The sequence below is a fragment of the Penicillium oxalicum genome, chromosome II, assembly GCF_001723175.1.
Source record: "Penicillium oxalicum strain HP7-1 chromosome II, whole genome shotgun sequence".
Classification (NCBI taxonomy): Eukaryota; Fungi; Ascomycota; class Eurotiomycetes; order Eurotiales; family Aspergillaceae; genus Penicillium; species Penicillium oxalicum.
Genome location: NC_064651.1, coordinates 2,257,050 through 2,281,848, shown reverse-complemented (window position 1 = coordinate 2,281,848; position 24,799 = coordinate 2,257,050). Strand labels below are relative to the sequence as shown.

Here is a 24,799-nt window from a genome sequence, read left to right as displayed (position 1 = left end):
AGCCAACGCTGAAACGAAAAGATATCATCGGCCCTGAGATTTCGAATAATGACCGCAAAATGGAACAGACTTCCTGTGCCACAGGAGAAAGTACCTCCCTTACTATTTCAATACACGTGGACCCGTCAAGGCTACGACCTATATGTGACAGATCTTACCTTTATCTGGTCCGAACGATTATCTCGCGAGGAGATCCTGGATCGTGGTGATGAACGAGCCACCACGATTGATCCAAGCGAGGATCCGAGTCAGCTTGAACTTCTGCTGCAGAAGGTTGGTGAGGCCCTTCGCGGTGAGCAAGGCACCGCTGTGACAATAGGCAGTAGTGCTTCACCGGATGCGCTGGAGCTCAACACGACCACCAAACTACCTGCTCCGTTGAATTCGCTACGGTGGCATATGCAGCTGAAGAGAGAGTCTGCATCCGCTGTGACGAGGCATCTTGTCGTACCGCTTTTAAGAGGGGAAGCGTCTTGGGAATCTCGTCGGCAGAACTTACTAGAACAATTACGACAGAAGGACTGGATTCTAGGAAAGCTTTTTAACAGGTTTGAAGCATTAGGCGCGGATCTAACTGCGGTATTTCCAGGTGTCGCTGGCTTGCGCACCTCGAGAAAGGTGCATTCAAGGTCAGAGGCGGCAAAATTCATAAAAGGTGTTGCTCCGTTTGACGAAAAGCACTGGGTTGCAGATGTGGAAAGCTCTCCAAACATCAACATGGTGACTCACCTAATCCGTGAGCTAGCAGGATCAGGAAATGATCCCACCTTGGAGAATCTCCGCGTCCCACAAGAAAAATGGTGGTGTCTTCTCTCTCAACCCGCCAAAGACACTTCATTTTCTCTTCAAAAAGCACAAAATGAACAGTTCCAAGCGGACGTCGATTTGGATGGTGACACAGCTTCTAATAGTGAAGCCGATGAATTTGAGGTTTGCCACTCTATCCGGTTCTTGCTTGATACCTGTTCTCACTGTACATCCAGCAACAAGAGGTGGTTCCACGACACCAGGCAACAGCAGAGAAGAGAGACGTCGGATCTCCGTTTGAAACCACAAAGGGAACTGCTCGAAGTCTCGCAGCGGCTCAGCCAGAAGGTCAACAAAACGAGCCCACGGCAAATGAGTCCGAGCTTGAACATGAGCCTAGCCTTTCACCTCCACCTCGAAGAAGAGGAAGGACACCGGAAGCTCCGTCTCAAGTTCCGACCACAGAAATCTCCCCGAAATCACATGCACGGGAACCTCAAAAGAAAATCAAAAGGGGTCTTGGCATCATCGGAGGCAAGAAGAAGACATCCCAGCCTGAGCCCGAGCCCAAGCCCGAGCCTCAGCATGCGAGGTCCCCATTCTCCGAATCCACGTCAGAGCTTGAGCCTGAACATATCAAAACCCACGATGATATCACCGCATTCACTGTCAAAAAGCCCACACGACTAGGCATGATAGGTGGCAAATCAAAGACAAAGCCGCCCTCGCCAAGCTCAGATCAGCTCCCGAAGCAACTTGACTCTATGAGTTCTTCTCCCACACATGATCACCCTCAACGAAATCCATCACTTAGTCCAGTCACAGACAAAGTTCCCTCGGCTAGCGTAGCTGCTAAGCCATCTTCGTCAGTAAAGGAGCCTGCAAAGCCTGAGATGGAAGAGACCGAAGATCAGAAAGCTGCTCGAAAACGCGAAGGGCTGAAGCGGCAATTGGAGGCAAAAAGTAAAGCCCCCGTGAAAAAGACTCGAAGGTTCTAGGATTGCTTGAGGGCAGTGCGCATGGAAACACGGCACACCAAGGGGAAATCCATTGAAACGAATTTGAAACGAAACCGCAACATGCTTAACGCGCATTCATAATCATCATTAAAAAGAACTATGGACCATGGTATCAATACAAGAAAAGGAAAGCATTCAGATACAGGAATGAAAGATAATCAGGCGGCGAAGGCTTACGGGCGTGGACATGGTCAGACGGACATGGTTTCTTGCAGACTCTGCCCTGACATCAATAGGCTCAGCGACTACTGCGGGGCGGTAGCTCGCCCAGAGGGTTCCTTGCGTCTGCCCTGCTCGTTTGGAGTGAGCACACGCACCTTCTTGGGAGAAAGAGCACCAGATACCGGTGAGCCATGACCAGAACCACTAGTGGCTGCGACCCCTGCCGCACCGAGCATCCCGCGAACCTTATGCAACGTGCGGCTTTCACCACTAGGCCGCTTTTCATTTTGAGAAGTCACCCCGCCTGACAAGCGGCTCGTCGAGTCTCGATGCTTTGTGGCCGCGGTGAGCATCTGGCGGTTGAACTCACGCCGCGGACCCGGGCCGCAATCGTGCCAACACCCAGGTGTGGCACAGCCACCATCACTCATCGAGACGTCGCGTAGCCACAGCGTGATACAGGCTGTATGACCCCCGTGTCCGCACCCTTGACACCACAGCCAAAGCCGTGCGTTTTGGGGATTGGTGGTTTTGAAATCAGCGATATCGGATGTAGGGAGAGGCTCAGTGGCGGCCGACTGGTACGACTTCACAGATGAAGCATAAGAAGCTGTGACGGTGCTTGTCTGACCAGAAGATGAGTTCCAATCAAGATAGGCCTCAGTCCACTCTTCCGGGGGCTCAAGACTGAGGCAAATCGGACAAGGCGCTTGGCGAGTATCACAGCGGTGGCAGCGTGTATTATCTCGTCGTGGATTTTCGTATGGCCGCTGGCACGTGAAACAGAAGACATTGATGAACGTATCTGCTTGTGCATAATCATAAACCCCAGGGTAGGTCGGCACACAAGACAATCGTAACTCTGCAGCCTGTATCTCCATGGAGTGCCGGACGAGGTGCTCGTTGTACGTTCTGTAAATCAATTCACTCTCTTCGTATGGGAATATTTCCTCGCAGCTTTCGTATAGAACATGCAACTTATGAAGTAAATGAGCAGCCGTCTGAATGTCAACAGCATTGCTTGTACTATGGTAGTGTCGAATCGCCTCCGTCAAAATCGCCGCAACACTCCATGGCATGGACTCGGTGTTGTCTGGCACAAGAGGAAACTTGACCTGAGAGAGATCTGTGTAGATACCTGCTATTCCAGGCAAAGAAGAGAGATTAACCACCCCATCACTGCGAGGGAAAATTTGTTTGCTCTCGAGGTGTGAGTGGCTCAAGGGCGTGGATTCAGTGACCAGTGTCGGCGGAGTAGATGGACGCTCTAGATGAGTTCGTTGATCCTCTTCAACGTCCAACTCATCAGGATCGGTCAGATCCTCAGGCTCTTCGGGGGAGGTTTCTAGGTAGGGCTCCTTCCGAGCTCCAGCGACAGACCGACCGGCGAAGGAGCCAGCCTGACTACCATCCGACACCCGAGCATCCGGGATACGCGAGTTCGAAGGGAATGAGGCGGCGATCGATTTTGACGCGTGGGAACCATCTGTCGATGCAGAGAACATTGAAAAGCTCTCGGAAGAATCACGCCTCATGTAGCCCTCAGCCGGTGGACGGTCAGTCTCTATTGGAGTTTCCAGGGTCAAAACCTTCTTTGGATACTGTTTGTAGTTACTGATAGCAGCCCGCTTGTGCTCCAGGTTCTGATCAAAGTCATCGTCATTTGCATCGGGAGGGAACTCTCTGTTGATGCGAGTGTGCCAGTCCGATCGGCCCGCAATTGCTCGAGGTGCTGACCTTTGCTCATCGTCGAGCTCAGGTTGCAACGGATCGCGAAGTCGCTGATCAAGGCCAGCTGCGGACTGATTGGTGTCATTGCTAGACAGGGATTGCTCACGATGTGAACTAAGAGGGTCACGAGTAGAGCGGGGTTCGCTATTTGGCATGCTCCAACCGTTCTGCGAGCTCAGGACCGAGGGCGGAAGCGGATCAAGATCAATCCCACTTTCGCTGAGAGAGGGAATTTGGGAGTCGGTGCTGCTGCCCCATGACTCCTGCGGAGTGTCAGGCAATGGCTGTGCAAGGGGCGTGGTCATGTTTGATGTGCTTTCGACCTCATTCACGAGAACTCGTTGACCCTCGGTCTGCATCACGCCTTTGAAAAGCCGGCTCTTCATCTTGCCTGACCGTTCGTGGTCCACAACACGCGAGCTCATCACTAAACCATCTTTGGACGTCTTGCCCCTCATTCCTGCTTTTCCGGAATGGCTTCCCCTCGCTCGTCGCTGTAACTCCTGAATGATCGCGAACTTGACAATCCGCCAGGTCTGAGCAAGTCTGGTCAACGAGAGGCTGTCGGCACATTGGGCATTCTTATCGAGCGACATCATCAACATATGTAAGATCTCCGTAGAACTCTGACTCTGGGCATCTTCATTCAGTATTGGCGAGTAGTGGCGTGCCAAATGTCGAAAGGTGGACGCATCGTTTGTCGCGCCAGGGATAGAACCCACTGTTCCTATCTGGCTGCAAGTAGGAAGAGCGGCCATTTTAGGAAGGGTCTCATTGAGAGGCAAGACATGCAGCATGTCAATCCCACCTGGCGGAGTACTTCCTAGAGATTTTGATGGTCTGATAGCAGCTAGCTTTGACTGACGCGGCTTGAAGGACGAGGCCAGAACTACTGAGTCGAGAACATCGTCAGCCGGGCTTTGACTCAGCGAATTTTCGCCGTTGCTACTGAGTTCTTCATCAATCCTCAGGAAGTCCGGTGCGTTTGGGCCCGAAGCACGTCGTCTAGGCCGGGCTTGGCCAAATGCTATAAATTCTCCACTAGGGCTCCACGCCGCAGTGCACACGGGCCGACGGTTCACCACAGCAGGGGCATATCGGACGTCTGTCTGCGTAAAGACTCCAGATTCGCCGACGGTCCAGAGTAGATCTTTGGAGTGCCAGAGCAAATCCGCAGCCGGCACATCATACCGGTCAAACTCTCGAAAAGGAACATGGACTCTACGAAGATCCCAAAGATGAATTCGGGGATCTTCTTTATCGTAAGTCGTGACTATTTGTGACGATTGCCACTGTCCCGTGCTCGGAGAGTCACCGAACAATGAGGGGGGTCGCCACCGAACGTTGGTGACAGCTTGAGGTGTGCGAAATTGGAACGCAGGTTTTTGCCGCCTGTCTGCCGAGGGTGAAAAGTCCCAGACTTTCACCAATCGATCTGTGCCCCCGCTCACAAGGTGTTTCCCATCGGGATGCCAATCTACGGCGAAACAAGGCCGCTCATGAGCCGCAAGCCGCAGCAGCGGAGCAGTCGTCTTTCGAGAATCCCACATCTGAATGGCGCCACTATCAGACGCAGTCGCAAACATGACACCATCCGTAGGAGACCACCGAACGTCTCTGATCGCATCACTATTGCTTTGGTAGACCTCCTTGCTACCACATGTGGACAAACTTCGATCCGCCGACGCGGATCTTAGATCCCACATACGGATTGTTCCATCCTGACTTCCCGATAGCAACCATGACGCAAGATGCGGATTGAATGCCAGTCGATGAACCTGCCGGTTATGGCCTTGAAAACGGCATGCCTGCAGACCAGGTCGATGAAGGTCGTAGAGAATGATGCGACCATTGGCAACCGCGGTTGCGATCATTCGATCATAGTTGCTATGTGACCATTTGACGTCCCTCACATTCAATTGATCCTTATGTGTCATCGCCGTCCCCGACTCATGATGGGTAGATGCATAGCTAATGACCGCATTGCGGATATTGTATTCCTCGGATGAATGGTTGGGTGAAACGCGAATAGTCTTCAGGATTTCTTTTCCTCCAATGACCGCGTGTGTTCTTTGCGGGGAGATATCTAGGGCAATGATCGGAATCCCGGTGCGATGGGTGACAGTCTGTGGTTCCCCAGGCCTACTGATGTTAGAGAAAGCTGCGTTGCCAGGATCCTGGAAGACACTTTGTCAACCCGTCTACGATAAAAGGAAATGCTGAGTGCAGCAAGCCATGTGATGTAGAATGGACATGGATTCGGTAAATTGGGATCTCTCGAAGAGGACATCACTTGGTCGAGGACTTGTGTGTATGGAGGTGTGTTTCGACAACGAACAGCAGAATGTGGCGGTGTGAGTATTTGCAGTACGTACAATGATTTAGATCTGACCGGCCGAACCCCATTTCCCCGACTGTTCTGCGGGCTAGGAGGCCTCGACCCTGAGAAGAATGGCTGCGCAATACGAGCAAGCGCGTTCGCGGCCCGATTAGAGTATGTCGTAGGCGGCGGCGGTGGTGGAGGAACCGGGGAACGTGACCCTGAAAGGTCTGACATGGTCCTTCACTCCATCGCGAACGAACACGACCAATTGACCGAGGAGTATCTGGTGGTGGGGACAAGAGTGAGGCGTGTCGCAGTGGGATAAATTGTCAAAGGTGCGTCAACGGAGTTAAAGTTGGGCGGCAGTGCCCAAGCGGTGTAGCACCGCGTGATTCCTGAGGCAGCCTTCGCGGCGATGATAGTCCGCTGGTCTGCTGGTTCCTACGTGATCTCCGGATGCACACATAATGTACGTGCTATTGTCGCACAAGAGATCATGTTACTCGACTACAAGTCATCAGGCACCTCAGCGGATGGTCACCAATAGTCAGTTTTGTTAATTCTGGGAGATCACTCGTGCATCATCGTCATCATCGATTCATGCTCCGGACGGGAAGCCTTGCAGCACGCTGGACTTGCCCGTCACTCCGGGTAGAATACTCGATCAAGATGGGGTTGATTAGAACCGTTTTCCAACACATCATACTCTCATGTTATTTTCAACGGGTCTCGGGAGGGTAGTGACTCTATGAAGGCTATACTCAGCCTTAATAATCTTGGGGGTGGGAACAAGCTTCGCTCTCGGGGTGGAGGAAGGGGTCAAAATTGACAGCTTATACGGTCTGACAGGTTGCTGCACCAGCTATCATTGAGTGATTATTCTGTCAGCTGCTTATCGTAATCAAGCAACGGACGGTACATCGGTAATTTTGTCGAGCGATCTATGCATCATGAAAGGGCGGATGCTCCTCGCAAGTACTCCCGTCCAGTCCCGTCTGTGTCAAGTCTGGAGCGGTCTGCAGGCCAACACAGACCTTGAATATATACCTCGTCAATGTGAGATTGGCAGGCTTCGCTGCAGGTGGACCGCCTAGTTGTCTTTGTGAATGAGACCTATTTACACCTGTTAGTCAGCAGTGTTGCTGGTCGATGGGTGAAGAACTCTCCTTTTCATATTGTAAGTGCCAACTGGCAACCAAGACGAAAGCCTGGTACTCCTACCATAACAGCGACACGATAAGTGATCTCTCCCCGACTCATGTTCGCCGCCCACTCACGAGTGTGGTACCTAGTAGCTGGAATTTGATTAGGTGGAGAAGTAGATGAGCCATATCTGCTGGCAACAAACGAAAAATGAGGGTTCATCTCTTGTGTACCGACGTCGGGTCTATCTCACCCATCTGGCCTTATGACTCGCAATGTCAACGTACGATTACAGGCAATGAAATGCACAAAGAACTCTGTAGAAAGCACAGAACCAGCGGCTTCCCAGATTCGCTGCTTGAATTTAGACTTCCTCACAAATCCATTAGGGCCTTGACTCGTATTCAACTGGTCCTAGGCAACTTGGGGCGTTGATTTGCTGCTACAACATGGGTTGATAAGCTGAAAGAAAGGCACTCGACCAAGCGTCGCTCAAGATGTTGCCTAACGGTCAACTGAGCTATCCATGGCCTGAGGAAAAAGAGGGAGGGGCGGGAGAGGGGGGGAGATCAGGCGTGTGTTGAATGGATGCAACTTCAAACCTTTTGCTGCGAGTCTCGATCCAAGTAGAGCAACATGACCCAATCGACAGAAATCTAGATCGTTGGGTCGAAGAGGGCCCGCGCATCCCCAAGCCATCGGATCGCCTGAGCGGGCGCCAAGGAGAAGAACTGGGGAAGCATGGGTGGAACCTGGCATCCATTAGCGAAGATGCAGCCCGCGCTCAGGGCTGCTTTTTTGGCGGGGGTGCAGCTTAGGTTCTACACACAAACGTCTGACAAGCTAGAATGGCCTCGTTCGAGTCAACCTCTGCCCTGATTATCTTTATCATAATTGGTTCCATTTTTGATGGGAGAGATTAGTGTGTATCTTTGGGGAAAATCCGTAGCCTCATACTTCAGTGATCGCTCGTTCCATGATGGAACTAACGCTGCTCGGCACGCAAGTTGTGCCAGAAAACGGGATTCACGTCACACCATAGATATCCACTGACACCTTCCCAGTACACGTCGATCAATATGTTGCTTTCGGCGGCAAGAGGCTCATACATAGGACCAGGTCTGGCAGAGCCCGTTGCACGAGGGAAATTCTGGTCAAAACTTCCTCTGCTACTATTTTTGGATCTGAAGGAGTGGCACATACTTGGCTGAATAAAATAGCACAGATCTCCATCTTGAACCAAGTCAAACCGGTGACTTTGGTTTTTGAAGTCCTTCACAACTGAAAGAAAATACCGTGCAATTAGTCAACTACACCTTGAAAATAATGGGCCCAGCACTAGGTCCCTAAGGACTCTGTAAGTCCGCAAGTTGAGGCAGAAGAAGTACGCATACTAGTGCTACTACCGGGTACCATCGTGATATTAGAGAATAATCCATCAAGTAAATTGTGGATGCAAGAGAATGGGACAGCTGGACCTAGAATGGGAACCAATCTTGACGGTGCAACAACTGTACTATGGCGGATTCATCGAGCTCGCCTACCCTTGTAAACAAGCCCAGGACAGGCTCCTCGAGGCTCCGTGATATGGTTGACGCTGGTCCGGGTCAATGGAGTAGTGTCAATGATTCTGGCTGTCTCTAGGATATCCTGAGGTCCTCGCCTCCGGCTGTGCGTCTAGTAGCTGCCGCCGATACAATGCTCGTAGACTCCTCCGTTGGTCACCAAGTCCTACTGTTACTTGGTGGATTCCCCACTTGTCTGACAGGCTGGAGGAGTGAATTGGACCTGTCTCATAATAGAGCCCGAGGACCCATCGGATAATTTCCCGAGCTAAACAGCAATAGAGAACTGTGGTAAGCAGATGTCAAGTTGACTATGCACTGCCCACGGTGTGCTGGTGTGTAGTTATTCGACTGGTCGACTTTAATTTCTAGAGTCATAGATGCGCGCCGTAATCACATGCACTTGCCAGCGCGTAAAAACATCGATTTTATTCCCGTCTAGCATCCTTTTTCATTAATCGCGCATGAATATGAGCGCTCTGACCCCTGTAGGCAGAGATGGAAACAACCAGCCATAGTAAGCACTCAGCCAAAGAGCATCGCGTCCAGTCTTGCGCTCAGGAGTCTGGAACATATGTGCTTTCATCACATTGCTAATATTGTACAGTACATCCAGAATCTCTTCCGATCCGGACCACGTGAGAGAGCAGGACAAGCTCCTCCGCTCAGCTCCGAGAGACTGGTTGATCCTACCTGCACCCAGATGGAAGCCGACCTCGAATGGATCATTCCACAGGCTGGCTCAGTCGTCACCTGGACCCAGGAGAGTGAGTAGATTGGTGCTAGGATTATAATAATGGATGCGCTTCTGTATCCATGCACGTCCCACCTCCAGTCCCTACTACCCACGCCAGCCTGCGGCGATGTGGATCCCCAGCACTTAGCTGCAGCATCCAGACGCACCAACTACACCCCGTACACCGTCATTCCATGAATCCATAAAGGTACCCTGCGCTCCCAGCATCTCTAAGGAAGGTCACGGTTGGAGAACATCCCAGCTTGCTCGCAGTGGCAACGGTTGATTATCCTCAGAATTGTCAAGATTACCCTCACCATACTCTTACTCCTTAGAAGTTGGCTTGTAGGTCCACACCTCACCCGTTTCGGTGCTTCCCCAAGGTGTGTAGGAGGGCGCAGGATTTTTTGCCACAGCGTGGTCAGTTGAGACTGTGAAAACTTCAAACCTACGCGGCGGCTGGGCATTATTTTTTGCCTCCTCTGCTGCCTCCCAATCGGAAAAAGCCATCTCTTTAGTCTTTGGTTCATTTCCGGGTGGGCAGTGGGCATCAGCTCAGGATTGAACCCCTTTACTAATTGGCCACAAGGTCCATCATCATCTGCCGAGCTCATGAGGTTGGGAATTCAAGAAAATTCATATCCGTGCACGCTCCGGTCCTGGTAGACCATCTACGCTTCCTGTTTACCCCCCGCGTTCGGCTGTGCAGTTCATTCCTCACGCCGATCCTTGGCCACACCCGTCCGGGTATTGACTGTCGCTTCCGCTTGACCTGCCGAGTTCCGCTCGGTCTGGAATTTGGGTCAACTTGCCCACTATCCCCCTCGTCTGCTTCCTCGCTCTCCTGGCCTTCTCTATCTCGTGCCGGGCCTCTCCGACTTCTCTGTTGACTTGACTTTTTATCTCTTTGCGCTTGGCTTGCCAACTGTCCCTCCTCGTTGCCTCACGTTTTAATTTGACCACCGGCGAGACACAGGCGCCTGTGTTATGGAAATCGATTGACTCGCTGCTGGTCCGGACATTCGTGGGAGGAGTTGGCTCACCATGGATCCCCACGCAGCTCTCGAGCTGCTGGAGTACTTGCGCATATGCTATCCGATCTTCCTCCTCCTCCTTTTTGCTGTGGCTTTCATAGCCAACGCGATGGTCGCCGCGAGAAGATCTACCAGCCAGGAATCTGTACGCATGGGTCCCGGTGGACGACCATTACCCAAGCGCCATCGTAATGCAACTCCAGCGCCGATAGCAAAGGAATTCTCGCCGACAGCCAAGCGATTCTTCAATTGGCTATCGGTGGGTGTGCTCGTCACCTTTTTGATAGATGCGACGATCTTCATCCTCCATGTCATGCAAGCTCGGTCTGAGCACTGGTGGCGGGGCCAGTCTGCAGTCGTAGGTTTACCCAGGCGAGCCACCATTTGTGATAGAGGGGGAAGAAGCCCACGGAGGTTCGTGCTAATAAGATATAAACATTTATATAGATTTACATTGTCGGCTCCTTCTTTTTCTACGCCGTCTTGTTGATGACTTTGCTCGACACAAGTCCGTCTCCCACCGCTGCCCAATTTGTGTGCTGGCTCGCCGCTATTCCCCTCGAACTGGTTCTCCTCAGCACAGCTCTTTCTCTGTATACATCGCCTCACCACGAACCGGTTGTTGGTGATCCCGAAGGCGGCACGCTCCGCCAGAGCATTACACCCTGGGAACACGCTGAAATCGCGTCGAACAGTCTCCGGGTGCTGATTTTGATGGCTCTTACTGCTCTTTATATCAGTAAAAGCATCTCCTGGAAAAGTCGAAAGGGCAAGCAGGCGTGCAGGGAGAACGGCGACGTCAGCGAGTCCACTGGACTTCTTGATGCGGCAGCCGCGGAGAATGGACATGGAAACACCAACGGCCATATGTACGGTGCGACCAATGGCTCGGCAGGTTCTGATGCTGCCAAACCAAAGCCCGATCCCTGGGTTCGCCCAACGACGATACCTTCCACGAGCTGGTGGGAGTACCTGAGCGGCTACTCACTCTTTTTCCCCTACCTATGGCCGTCCAAATCCCGCCGATTGCAAATCGTCGTGGTCATCTGCTTCCTGCTGCTTGTTGCTCAAAGAGTCGTGAACGTCTTGGTCCCGAGCAAGGTGGGCGACATCATCAATATTCTGGCCGATGAGGAAGGGAAGGGTTTCCGCGTCCCTTGGTTTGAAATCCTCATGTACGTCGTCCTTCGGTGGCTGCAGGGTGGCCAGGGTCTGTTGAGTTCAATGCGCTCTAGCCTGTGGATTCCTGTCAGCCAATATTCTTACATGGAGCTTTCGAACGCTGCTTTTGAGCATGTTCACGGGCTGAGTCTAGATTTCCATTTGGGAAGAAGACGGGAGAAGTTCTGTCTGCCTTGAGCAAGGGTAGCTCTATCAACACGTTCCTGGAGCAGGTGACGTTCCAAGTAGTCCCCATGCTGGTGGATCTTGTCATCGCCTTTGGCTATTTCCTCATCGAGTTCGACGCCTACTATGCGCTCGTGGTGGGCATTTCAACCTTTGGGTATCTCTACGTCACGGTTCGAATGGCGCAGTGGCGTGCTGAAATTCGAAGAACCATGGTCAACGCATCTCGCCAGGAAGACGCCGTCAAGTATGTGGTCTCCAGGAGGATGTTCGGGTGGGGCCGCATGATTTGAGAGCTTTTACTGACGAATGGTCAAACAGGAACGATTCGATGGTCTCCTACGAGACGGTCAAATATTTCAACGCCGAACAGTATGAGTTCCAGCGTTACCGAGACGCCGTGAGCGAGTTCCAGAAGGCGGAGTACCACGTTCTCATCTCCCTCACGCTCCTCAACACGTGCCAGAATACGGTCTTCATGTTGGGTCTGCTCCTCACCTGCTTCATTGCAGCATACCAAGTCTCCATCGGACAGCGGCCCGTTGGTCGATTTGTGACATTGTTATTCTACATGGCGCAACTTCAAGGGCCATTGAACTTTTTCGGCACCTTTTATCGTTCCATTCAATCGGCGCTGATCAACGCCGAGCGGATGCTCGAACTGTTCCGCGAACAGCCCACAGTGGTAGACAGCCCCAATGCGACCGCCTTACCCACATGTCAGGGGGACATCAAATTCCAAGATGTCGATTTCTCATACGATAATCGGAAGCCAGCCTTGAATGGATTGACTTTCCACTGCGCACCTGGCACTACGACCGCTTTGGTGGGCGAATCTGGAGGTGGCAAGTCCACCGTCTTCCGGCTGCTCTTCCGATTCTACAATGCCGAAAAGGGGTGTCTTAGCATTGATGGCCGCGACGTGCAAGACATCACGATCGACTCATTACGAAGCCATATTGGCGTGGTGCCCCAGGACACTGTTCTCTTCAACGAGACGCTCATGTATAACCTCAAATACGCAAATCAGGCTGCCACTGATGAGGAGGTGTACGATGCTTGCCGGGCAGCCAGTATTCATGACAAGATTCTGGCCTTCCCGGACGGCTACAATACAAAGGTTGGCGAGCGCGGTCTTCGCTTGAGTGGCGGTGAGAAGCAGCGGGTGGCAATCGCTCGCACCATCCTCAAGAACCCGCGCATCATCCTCTTGGATGAGGCCACAGCTGCTCTGGATACAGACACCGAGGAACATATCCAGCGGGCTCTTTCAACCTTGTCACAGGGGCGTACTATGCTTGTGATTGCCCATCGTCTCAGCACCATCACAACGGCCGACCGGATTCTTGTCTTGGCCGATGGTCAAGTCGCTGAGAGCGGGACCCACGAGGAGTTATTGGCTATGAAGGGCCGTTATGCGAGCATGTGGCGCAAGCAAATTCGAGCGCAAAAAGCCGCAATCGAAGTGAGACATCTGGAAGATCGCATCTGCAACGCCAGCGATGATAGCTCCAGCCAGTCTGATGAAGATCGCAACCGAAACCGTCGCTCGGCACAATAATTTCCTGTTTAGTCTCGACACTTTGACCTTTGCCCCGAAGGGTTACCCACCTATTGTCACTAACGGTTCTTTTGGACCTGTGAATAATAATCTCCTGCATTATTACCGCGGAAATTAAGCGAGACACCTTTGCGATGACCAGCAACAGGAGTTGCTGCTCGAGTCGAGCTAAGATTACCTGCCTGCTTGGGGTTTCATCTACCCGCCTTTGCCCTCTCTCCCATGTGTCCTACTTCTTCTAACCCTCACATATTTCACTCAATGATTGCATGGCCTCCTTTCGTTATTGGGCTTTCCATTTCGCCCATTTTAATTGTCTCCATCTGTTCCCTGATTTTCGTCTTTGCTCTGGCTTTGTGATTTACCCCTTCTGAACTTGGGTTCTTGGCTGTTTTTTATCGGAGTTTTGGATTTTCACGAAGTGCGAAGAAATTGAAGTCACCTCAAGCAAGGTCTCTTCCCCGCTGACACCAAGGTATTACTGGTCATGTCTCGAAAATCGTCACCGAAGAAACTAGATTACTGATCGACAGGACAATCGACATGGATAAGTTAAAAGCATAATAAACAGCTTCTCCTTGAGCAAGTTAGCGCGCGCAAATATCGTGAAGACGTCGAAAGTTTCTTTGCGATGGCCCCTTTGGGCAGTCTGTGCCTAAGTACTGATTTTGACTTAGATCATTGGCAAGGGGAAAAAAAGCTATTTGCTAAAAGACAGGACAAGAGCGTGAGTTCTTCGGGTACTACTAAAGTGCTTTGTAGTATGTCCTCTACTAGTAGTCCTTCAGGTCGTGGAAAAGACACGGGCGAATCCGTACAATGATGTAACTTTTGGCGCCAAGGCGGCGGTAATCTTATCAACACTATCGCCATCGTCGACTTTCAACCTTTCTCCAACGATTGATTCCCATTGCCCCGAATTGCAACTTCTTTCAGGAAAGCGACCCATCTCCCTCAGAAATGCATTCACCGTCACCTCAGCTTCTACGTGCTCTACGGACAACGCTCTTGAGCGTGCATGCTCGCGGCTCTTTGCGCGGCGTTTCTCGATTGCCGACTGCGGTCACAACCTTCAACGCGCCGTCATCAACTCGCAACAGCAGCTCGCATATCCAGCCAGCCCGCATGATCCCTCGATCGCACACACACAAGCCCACTACTCACGACCGAGGCCCAGAGTCCCAAGAGGATACGCAGACTGACTTTGGCACACTCGATGTCCTCGGAAACACACCGGTCCCGAGCACAGCCATCGACGCCTGCTTAGATTCCGGTTTTCATCTCAACAGTGGTGTGAAAATAACTGGCGGGGATGCTTTGCTTCTTGTGGGTGGAGAAGCCTTTTCCTGGAGACCGTGGAAGGCTTTTGAGGGTGCGGAGAATGATCAGCTGCGAAAGCGTCCATGATCAATGCCAAGGGTCAATTCGAGCTCGATGAGCAAGTTTGGGGCCTGCTAAGTGTTGTGTGGCCGCGCCCTGGTACGTGACTTGTTTCTTCGTTGCACAGCTTTCCTTTGCAGACTGGTTTCTCTGTTCTGGCCGTGGTGATGCGCCCCGGTGAAAGAAGAACAAGGTCGCCTGCTCTTTCTAGTATTGGTCTGGTGCCGAACCTTCTACTAGGGTCGTACGCTTAGACTATACGAGCAGAACAGACTTCTCGTTGATTTACTGAAATCTTTGTCGCTAATTTTTTTTCTTAAACCTCAAACAGACATGCTCATTCTCGGCCTGGGTGGCGGCATGTACCCTCTGTCGCCAGCGACGAAGCGCCACATCAACTCATTGGGTATTCGGGTCGATATCCAGGATACGAGAAATGCAGCAGCACAGTTCAATCTACTGGCCACAGAGCGTGGTGTGTCCGAGATTGCTGCGGCATTAATCCCCATCGGATGGAAGGGTTAATTCTGCTATCAACCCCATGTTCTCATGAAACAGACCTTCAACCTCCCAACTTCCATAGCAATTCCAATTTCTAATAGCCGCGCTCCTGAAATATTTGCGTAATACTTGTTGGATGATATCTGTTGAAACACTTGAGCGTCACCCTTCTTTCAGAGCATTCCCCAGGCTGGCTTTGGCTTGGCTTTGGATCATGTGAACATGCCTTATCTTATCGGACCCCCAGCCTGGCCAGGCATCCTCTGGGTGCAACTCCGCACTTGGGGTTACTCTATACAAAGTCACGAACCTACTACCTACAACACTAGACCTGCTTTTCTCGCCCCATATTCCGATTTTTAGACCACAATTATGGCGGGAGACGAATCACTCCGACCGCCACGTCAATCTTCCGATCGTCTGTCGACGCAAACCGCCGAGGAAGAGGATGGTCTCTTGACTGGGGAGCGAACGACCCGCCGTGACCAAGGACGCCGCGGATTGGGGTTCTGGGGACAAGTAGGAACCTTTGCATGGGCAGTCACTGCAACTGTTGTCGTGATAGTTCTGGCGGTTGTATATCAGCACGAATCTGCCAAGAATCGTCGAGAACAGCCTACAGTAGGATGGGGGCCGGACGGCAAGCCTTCGGGTAAGCGTAACCTCATCTTCATGGTGTCTGACGGAATGGGACCGACGAGTCTGTCCATGACAAGAAGTTTCAGGCAATTCGCCGAGGGCTTACCCATCGATGATATTCTGGTGCTGGACAAGCACCACGTCGGGCAGTCACGAACCCGGTCCAGCAACAGCCTTGTGACAGACTCGGCCGCTGGTGCGACCGCGTTCTCTTGCGGGCACAAGAGCTACAACGGAGCTATTTCTGTGCTTCCTGATCACACCCCTTGCGGAACTGTACTCGAAGCTGCCAAGTTGGCGGGTTACCACACTGGGTTGGTTGTCACGACACGCATCACCGACGCAACCCCGGCTTGCTTCGCATCGCACGCCAATATGCGTCAATACGAAGATAGTATTGCGGAGCAAGAGGCGGGTGAACACCCTCTGGGAAGAGTCGTGGATCTGATTTTTGGGGGTGGTCGTTGCCATTTTCTGCCAAACTCCACCCATGGCAGCTGCCGTGCTGATGATCGTAATATCATCGATGTTGCAGCTCAGAATGGGTTCCATTACCTGGAAGACCGTGCTAGCTTTGATGCCTTGAAGGCTGGCGCTGATGCCAAGCTACCCCTCATGGGTCTCTTTGCGGAAAAGGACATTCCCTACGAGATTGATCGTCGTTCGCAGAACGATGTCTACCCGTCTCTCGAGGAGATGGCTCGCACTGCATTGACCACACTTAGCGAGGCTACTCGGGACAGCGAACAAGGCTTCTTCCTCATGATCGAGGGCTCTCGCATCGACCATGCTGGACATGGAAACGACCCGGCCGCTCAGGTTCATGAAGTTATCGCCTACGACAAGGCTTTTGCTGCCGTGCTTGAGTTCCTTGAAAAAGACGAGACACCCGGTGTGCTTGTCAGCACCTCTGATCACGAAACTGGCGGACTGGCTGCTGCTCGTCAGCTCCACACCACTTACCCAGAATATCTTTGGCACCCTCGCGTTTTGGCCAACGCTAAACATTCCAGTGAATACGCCAGTGCCAAGTTGAGCGAGCATCTCTCCCGCAATACCCAACACAGTGAAGACAAGACGAAAGCTTTTGTTCGCAAGACTTTGCTCGAGGAGGATCTCGGCATCACCGATGCCACTGATGATGAGATCAAAGCTTTGCTGCAACCCGAAGACGGGTTTTATCCCAATTATGTCTTTGCGGACATGATCAGTCGCCGTGCACAGATCGGCTGGTCAACTCATGGTCACTCCGGTAAGTTTATCGACGCTGTTGACACGGGCTTATATGATTCATTCTATGCATGGAGAGCTGACGAGATACTGTAGCCGCTGACGTCAACATCTACGCATCATCGAGCAAGGATGTATGGCCACTGGTTGGCAACCACGAGAATACTGATGTCGGCAAGTTCCTCGCGGACTACCTGGACCTCGATGTCGATGCTGTTACCAAGCGCCTGCAAGCTGCAGTCTCTTGGACCTCGTCTAGCGAGAAGTCCGTATCTGATCAGCATGGCTGGCTAGGCGATCCGCTCGGCTCGAATGTGCGAGTTGAGGGTCTTGATGACTACCATGGTGACTTCAGAAAGCGATCATCCGAGGACTGTGCGTGTGGTGGAGTCCACTGAGTGTGGTCAATCACATTATATTGCGTACATCTTATATCTTTGTCCCTGAGTCGGCTTAGTCCACTAGAGCTCCTCATCATTTGGTATCTTTTTTTATCTTTGAAATTTCCCACAAGGGCTAGGCGTTTTACTTGGCGCATGATTTTTCGGAATGAAATTACATTTTATATATATGCTCCTCCTTGATTCGTTGGATACAATAACATTGTGTTCAGTATGCACCATGTTGCTGTACATTTCTAAGGAAACGTCAACGACCTCGGCTTTATGCCAACAGGTCATGATCCAAAAAGAGATCCTAGCTCAAGTCTATTCGACTCGGCTGAAATACATACATTCCACTCAATTCGACTGAGAATGGGTATCATTCAAACATAGAAAGAGTCAAACGCGAACCATAGCCAGCTCGACTCAACCCAACTCCAACTCGTCAACATTGAGTCTCGTCAACATAGAAAGAGAGGGTCTTTCTCTTCAACACTTTTCTTCCCCTCAACGCATCTCATTGAGGACAAATCAAAGCCAAGCCTCACCACAGATAGGGCGAGGCCCAAAATAATCAAATCGCCACTGCACCACATTGCCCATGGTACCCTCATATCTAAGATCGGGCACGCCGTCGTCGTCGCATACCGCGTATGGCAAGCAACCAGGGACATCCGGGTCGAAAAGTAGATCATATTCGTCCCGTCCGTGAAGGGTCATTGATCCGCAGGAGTTGCTCAAGGAGGTGATGGCAGAATATGTACAGGTGGAACTGTGCGTGGCCACACCGTCTGTAGAAAATGCCGATATAGTTGCACATTTTCCCACTTGGTGTTGAATTCTTGGAGGTGCGGATCATGTACAGGTTGTGTTTGTCGTTCCTGTGAACGTGGAGGAGGGAAGGTGTGTGCGTGTCAGATCTAGCCCTGGAGTAGGAGGTGTGATTAGCTTGGGGCTGCTCCATGTTTATATCAATATAAGTGGGTGTTGGTCTCTCCTGGGCTGGAGCGCGATGATGTATACACATGTCTTGGTGTTGAAATGTGTTTCGAGAGAAGGTCAAGGCTTACTGATGTGAGATATTGAAATCAAGCCTCACCTTTCTGACTTGGTATGATCCTTTCGTAGGATCAGGTCATTGCTGAGAAGCGTAAAGTCGCACTGATGGATTGTTTGGCTGCGAGGACGGTCATTCACACCGTGTTAGATGGAATGAATATTCTTTGATCTTCTCGGCCACCAAATTGGAATGGAGAGGAGAAAGGGTGTTATGAAAGAAGGAAGTGAAGATTTAAGTACATGATGAGAGTGGACGTGTTGTAATTCTATTTAGTTCTGTATGTGTTGATTGTGCTTACCTTGCCCTGTGTATGAGACCATCTCAAAGTTTCCAGAGTAACCAAAACCCATGTCGAGAGTATAGGCAACATTCTACAAGAACCTGGCAAACAATTCAAAGGCAGTTGAATTATCGTCATGTTTGCTGCATGGGAGTTTGTCCTATATACCGGTCCATAGAGCGAGAGTTTTCTCGGTACTAAGCGATCATGGTCCATGGACGCTTCCAGGTCAGTCATCCATAATAAATCAGAGAGCTGTGGGATGTACTCAGATGATAAATGAGAGCGCAAGCCCTGAGAGACAGAGAATGGAAAGAGGAGCGAAAGTGTAGCTTGGAGATGATATTAGTCAACACGCGTGCTGTCACTTCGGATCGCGATACCATACTCTCATATCGAGCGGCTCAGGATTCGATGGCGTGTTTGCTTCATATGACAACATTTATTTCAGTCTTCAAACAGAGAGTTTTGTTATGTGTGGCGCTGCTAGGAGTATTTGAGGTAAACTCTCTGTGTCAACTTGGTCAGTGTACCCCTCCGCAGAATCAGGAATGGCATCGTGTCTGATGACTTTGAACTGGCTATTCATAATGAAATAAGCTGCGAGACCATAATATCTGAAGAAAAAAGGTAAGAAACCTATGTATCCCAGATGCAAAAAGTCACAAGAAGACTCAGGTGAGTCGGAGATAGCAATTAGGTACCTCAACGTGTCGATTTGTTGCTTCACCTTCCACCTGTCAATCCTATGAATCAAACATAAGATTCGGTATCACTGTTTCGTTCAATGCATCATAAATAGGAAGTCACATCACATATCTAGAGTTTGTATCTAAAACCCCGGGTTCATTGAAGATCATAGCACTGAGTAGGTAATATTTTATTTTATTTTCTGCGTGAAAATGCCATTTCTTGAAGCAATTGAATAGAAAAAGAGAGCTAGAAACAAAACAGTCATCATCTTTTCTCGCTGTGAGCGTTGTACATTGAGGTACTCAGTTCCTCGACGGAGAGCTTTCTAGCACTTCTAAGCCAAGGTATTAGGTACTGCTGATAAATAGATAGCGAGAAGAACCCAACAAGCAATAGAAATTAAAGAGTGGGAGCACAGGTACTGGGTATAAATCCGATGATACTCTTTTGCGAGAGTACCCCCAGAAATACCTGCGAGGTGAATTTTATCGTCTGATTGAGCATCAACTTGACATACACTAGGGTTGGCCTGTAAAGAGCCCATTCCATGCAGTGATCAACCTTATTACTCCCACTGGAGCCCGCTATCTATCTCTCTGGGCAAATTCCTCATATCATCCTATTCATGGGATCACCTCTGATACCAGAAGGCCAATATGAATCATCTCAGCCTAGCAAAAATCCATGACCTTGCTGTCCATCTTTCTAAGATCGTTGCTAAAACTTACTATCTATGCCTGCTAAGGTTTGCCTTTAGGCTGCAGCCCGTCTATTACTATTCTTATAGCTGCTGTCACGCTATGATTTCCGATCACCACCTCATCTACAGAAGATGATTTGAATGAGACTCGAATCCTATTCCAGTGGAAACCCCTCCACTTTGCCGCCCCTTTAATTCGAGGATAGATCAATGATGTACGCCCCGTGTCCCCACTACGTAGCTTTCGTGGGACATGCATATGGAGCGATACCCGTCTGGTGATACACGAGTGAGAGCTTCACATTACAGCAATAGAGCAACATTGAAAAAGTTGCGAACGGGTGTCGATGAACTGAGCCATCCATTTCCAAGTTGGCCAGTGGAGACCGGGTTCCTGCAGATTGAACGGCCTCATTGACCCTGGGACGGTCGTGCATCACTTGGACGCACCTGGTCCCCGAGTCTGACCAGTTGTGAAACAGGCCGATGGGGCCTGACCTTTTGAGTTTATTTGAACATTCAAACGTGAATGGGTAAAAACGGCCTCCAGCATATCGAGTTGGGTCTATAGGGTGATGAACTAGACGGTTGCAAATGTTCAAGGTCATTGATCATGGATTAAGTGAATCATTAAAGTAAAAAGCTTTGTGAAGCCCACAAGAAGTATTCGAAAACTATGAGGATATCACGACGGCAACACACAGTGGAGCAAGGCACCGAAGACTGACAAAACAATCGAAGTGGTACCAGAAGTGACATCCCCATAAGATGGGGAGAGAGAAACAAGAATAAAGAGGGCGGCAAACGGTGAGGAATACGCCCAGGCCCAAAAGGGAGAGACCACGAGACAACGAGTCTGGGAGGAGGAAAAAAGTATGGACAAGTTCCAAAACAAAAAAAACAAAAATGACAGTGGTCAAATTCACAAGAAAGACAAGGTAAATAAACAAAAAAAAGTGACATTGTCAATTTGCCTCTACAATGTCACCAGGGCAACAACAGCGACCAGAACGGCAAACAGCGAGCCCTGCAGCACACGCTCTCCCTGAGTAGGAGCGCTGTTGTCCTTGGTGGCAGCGTTACCTTGAGAGAACCCAGTGCTGGAAGCACCGGACGCGGAGCCGGAGCCAGAACCGGAGCCGGAGCCGGAGCCGCTGCTGGTGCCGCTAGAGCCACCGTTGGTGCTGTTGGAAGCCATGCCGCCAGTGCCACCCATGTTGGTGGGCACACTGTCACTGCCAGTAGCGGTGGCACTGCCGCTGTCGGCACCGTAGGTCATGTTCAAGCCAGTGGCCGCGAGGGAACCGAGGACGGTGGAGTTATCCGTGATGGAAATGTCAGACTCCATGGCGGCGTCGGAAGTGTAGATGTACGCGTTGTCGCCGGTCTTCTTGGCACCCTTGGGAGGATCATAGCAGGTCACATCGACCTTACCAATAGTGGCGTAGTAATAACCCTTGTCCTTGATGTCCTCGCTGTCCCAGTCAATCTCACCGCCGGCCCAGTCGATTGTACCCTTGGCGTTGCTGGCCTGACCCGCAGGCCACAGGGACATCTGGAGACGAGCAGGAGTCTGGGGGTACTGGAAGCGGTTGGCGGTAGAGTTCCAGGTGTCTGACTTCTTCAACGTGCGCTTGACCTCGCCATCCACGATCCACTGGGTCTGTTCGGGCTGCCAGTCGATCTCATAGGTGTGCCATTTATCAAAGGTGTCCTGGTCACTGACCGATGCGTTGCCACTGTTGTGCCAGTCCAGAACACCCTGCCAGTAGTAGTTGGTCTGGACGGCAGTCAGGTCGGCACCGACCCACTCGTAGTCGATCTCATCCTTGACATCGGAGAGCAGGATAAAGGCAGTGACAACACCCTTACCGCGAGAGGACTTGATCTTGCCACTGATCTTACCATACCAGATGTAGTGGTTGTTCGCAAAAAGCGTGCCAACGCTGTTCTTGGGCATGGTCATGAGCAGATTTCCGTCCTCGGTCTTGGGGAACCCGCTGTAGGTCCAGTCCGCCTCCGAAGCATTGCCCAGGTACTTGGTGTTCAGGGCAGTGTTGTCCAGGTTGTCCCATGTGTAGCTCTTGTTTTCACACACGGGCATGGGTGCACAAGAGCCCACGGAGAAGGAAGACTGAGGGTCACAGCCACCCAAGCAGTAGCCACCAGTGCCACATTCACCGTATTCTGTTTTTTGCGGCCAATCGGACACGGGTCAGTGACTTGTTCCAAAGAAATTTGACCCGTACGACGATGTGGAGGAGGGTTCAGAAACTTACGGGAGCAGCATGGCTTGTCCTCGGGGCACTGTTTGCTCGTATTGCAGGTGATGGTATCGGATTTGGCCAGAACGGTGGCCGACAGGGACAGGGCCAGAAGCGAAGTCACGAAACGAACCATCGTGAAGCAGGATGAAAAATGTGAATGATCAAAAAAAAAAGAGGATTATGTCCGGGGCAGGAATCCGGGGTGGTTGAAAGTGGATATGTGCGAGATTAGAATGTACAAGAAGGGTAATAGGGGGTGTACAGATGTAAAGCCGGAAGGCACCACAGACGAAACGAGCGGAATGTGGTGAGAAGGAAAGTTGCGAATTGAACGCTTTGGGGGAGTGAAACGAGAGATAGCAAGTGAAGGCTCCAAATTGGCCACCGAATCCACTGCTTTTTGAGGAGCAACGAAGGTAAGAAGGCACGGGAGGAAAAGAAGAGGAAAATGCAGCAGATGAACAGTGGAGAAAGAAAGGAGAGAGGGGAAATGTGTGGACTCGAGTGGAGTCTGTCCTTTGTGGTTCTTTCACGAGCCGTTCGGCGCTAACGACGGGCGGCCTATCGGGTACCGCCACAGGAAGAGCGAGAGAGAGTGAGAGAGTCAATGGAAGACGATCAAGGGTGTGCACAAAAGCCTCACGATGGTCCCACGAGTGGTTGGTGGGTATGTGGGTATACCGACTCTAAATAAGAGAAAAGAAAAAAAAAAAAAAAAAAGGACTTTTTATTTTCGACTTGGACAAATCAACCAGGACGGTGTCTAAGATATACACAGCGGCAGGGTCATGGTTTGATTTCATCGTGGCAGGTATCGTACATGAAAGTGTGCGTCCAGCACACGGGAATCGAAAGTCATGTACATGTACAGTACGCTGTTACACAGCATGTGATTATTTTTTTTTTTGTGGGGCACTCATAGAAATGATTCAGGCAGGGTCTTTTCGAGTGTCCATAAGTCTCAGTCAGACACGACCAGGCTATGAGCGGACAGTCCGATTACAGTATGGGGGAGCAGGTGACCGAAATTTTACAGTAAAACTTGGTTAATTTGAACCTGGGTAACTCTGAAACCTCGTGAGCCTGAACACCTCTGGCTGTAGGCGCAAGGGCCCACGAGATTTTGCATGGCCTAGGCTCGAGGCAAAGATTTGTGACTACCAGATGAGCCTGTTGAATTACAGGAGTTCAATCTGGTTCAAAGGTTGATAATCTCATCACTATTGTTTCTTCTCCATACTTGACCGAAGCTTACTACGAATAGGTGGAAGGGATGTAGTGTTGCATGCCTGTTGGATGGGAAGCGGATGCTGAGAAAGGTCATACACTACGCCGATCTCATAACGGCCCAAACAAGAGCCTGCGCTTTGAATTTTTATTAACCATCTTGAATCACCAAGCCAAAATAGGTGAACCTTTCGGCCAAGGCTGCATCGCGTGCAGCTGGACACTCGACAAACAAAAGCGGTGCCAGTACGCTAGCCACCTCAACCTTTTCTATGGTGCATCTAACAAGGGGCGCCTGGTCCGTCGGTTCAGATGTGATTTTGAAAGACCGACCTGATGAAGGCCCAAAAGCAGAAGTTGAGGTCAAATACTGAAATATCTGGCGACTTCTACCGGCATTCCTGTTCCAAAGGTTCTACGTGACTGGATCGACCGCAATGGGCGACACTTCATTTTGAACGCACGCGTAGATAGCTAAACGCTCGAGGCATAGCCCTCTTTATCAGAACTCCAAAAATAGTAGCCATCGCAGACCCAGTCGTTCAAGTACAGAAGCAGCTCCGATCCGTCACGTCGGCTTCTATTGAATATATCGATCAAAGCTAGTATATAACCTAGGTAGGTAGGCTTACTATTCTTCAACCTTAGACCCTGCAGCATTTCGGATAGATATATGTATGCTCCAACAGTACCCGGACTTGGACGAGAAACTTAGGTCATTGGAAGAAGTCCCAGGTCAAAAGAAAGTTGCGTCAGGCAATCTTGAAATGATGAAACCACTCTCCTTGTCTCCATGCCATTCTGATTTTGACAGGATGACTGGGCTGTGTGGTACAGGCCGGGACTGGGTCACCGAGTCGCTGGAGTCTGTTGGGTACGGCGGTGTCTTCCCCACAGATCGATGGAGTTGATGATGAAAGCCCGAGTCCACCTCCCAGTTGGCATGAACAATACTGCTGCCTCTGTGCAGCTGTGGAGCCCTGCAGTCGGACCTCTAGTCAAAAAGCAATCAAGCAGTTCCTGGTAGGACTGGCTCGTACAGTACTCTACATAGCTGCTGTGGAAAATAGG

The 24,799-nt window shown here is 50.9% G+C and overlaps 8 protein-coding genes across 8 annotated transcripts; 5 read left to right on the top strand and 3 right to left on the bottom strand.

The window, feature by feature from the left end:
• Positions 1-48: 48 nt before the first annotated feature.
• Positions 49-1,745, top strand: POX_b02683 (uncharacterized protein; the record flags this gene model as incomplete). The annotated part of the gene is made up of 2 exons (XM_050111594.1): positions 49-930; positions 984-1,745. The coding sequence occupies 2 exons, from the start codon at positions 49-51 to the stop codon at positions 1,743-1,745; spliced, it is 1,644 nt and encodes a 547-aa protein (XP_049971940.1).
• A 266-nt stretch (positions 1,746-2,011) lies between these two features.
• On the bottom strand, positions 2,012-6,216 carry POX_b02682 (uncharacterized protein; the record flags this gene model as incomplete). Its single annotated transcript, XM_050111593.1, has 2 exons — positions 2,012-5,801; positions 6,035-6,216. 2 exons carry the CDS (start codon positions 6,214-6,216, stop codon positions 2,012-2,014), a joined length of 3,972 nt encoding a protein of 1,323 aa, XP_049971939.1.
• Positions 6,217-6,930: 714 nt separating this feature from the next.
• Positions 6,931-7,382, bottom strand: POX_b02681 (uncharacterized protein; the record flags this gene model as incomplete). The annotated part of the gene is made up of 3 exons (XM_050111592.1): positions 6,931-7,095; positions 7,204-7,277; positions 7,379-7,382. 3 exons carry the CDS (start codon positions 7,380-7,382, stop codon positions 6,931-6,933), a joined length of 243 nt encoding a protein of 80 aa, XP_049971938.1.
• A 1,772-nt stretch (positions 7,383-9,154) lies between these two features.
• On the top strand, positions 9,155-9,484 carry POX_b02680 (uncharacterized protein; the record flags this gene model as incomplete). The annotated part of the gene is made up of 2 exons (XM_050111591.1): positions 9,155-9,206; positions 9,297-9,484. The coding sequence occupies 2 exons, from the start codon at positions 9,155-9,157 to the stop codon at positions 9,482-9,484; spliced, it is 240 nt and encodes a 79-aa protein (XP_049971937.1).
• A 986-nt stretch (positions 9,485-10,470) lies between these two features.
• POX_b02679 (ABC transporter aclQ) lies at positions 10,471-13,368 on the top strand (the record flags this gene model as incomplete). Its single annotated transcript, XM_050111590.1, has 4 exons — positions 10,471-10,818; positions 10,908-11,635; positions 11,776-12,054; positions 12,129-13,368. 4 exons carry the CDS (start codon positions 10,471-10,473, stop codon positions 13,366-13,368), a joined length of 2,595 nt encoding a protein of 864 aa, XP_049971936.1.
• Positions 13,369-14,328: 960 nt separating this feature from the next.
• On the top strand, positions 14,329-15,273 carry POX_b02678 (uncharacterized protein; the record flags this gene model as incomplete). The annotated part of the gene is made up of 2 exons (XM_050111589.1): positions 14,329-14,740; positions 15,080-15,273. 2 exons carry the CDS (start codon positions 14,329-14,331, stop codon positions 15,271-15,273), a joined length of 606 nt encoding a protein of 201 aa, XP_049971935.1.
• Positions 15,274-15,621: 348 nt separating this feature from the next.
• On the top strand, positions 15,622-17,516 carry POX_b02677 (Repressible alkaline phosphatase; the record flags this gene model as incomplete). The annotated part of the gene is made up of 2 exons (XM_050111588.1): positions 15,622-17,140; positions 17,215-17,516. The coding sequence occupies 2 exons, from the start codon at positions 15,622-15,624 to the stop codon at positions 17,514-17,516; spliced, it is 1,821 nt and encodes a 606-aa protein (XP_049971934.1).
• Positions 17,517-21,210: 3,694 nt separating this feature from the next.
• Positions 21,211-22,634, bottom strand: POX_b02676 (putative glycosidase crf2; the record flags this gene model as incomplete). Its single annotated transcript, XM_050111587.1, has 2 exons — positions 21,211-22,421; positions 22,514-22,634. The coding sequence occupies 2 exons, from the start codon at positions 22,632-22,634 to the stop codon at positions 21,211-21,213; spliced, it is 1,332 nt and encodes a 443-aa protein (XP_049971933.1).
• Positions 22,635-24,799: the final 2,165 nt, after the last annotated feature.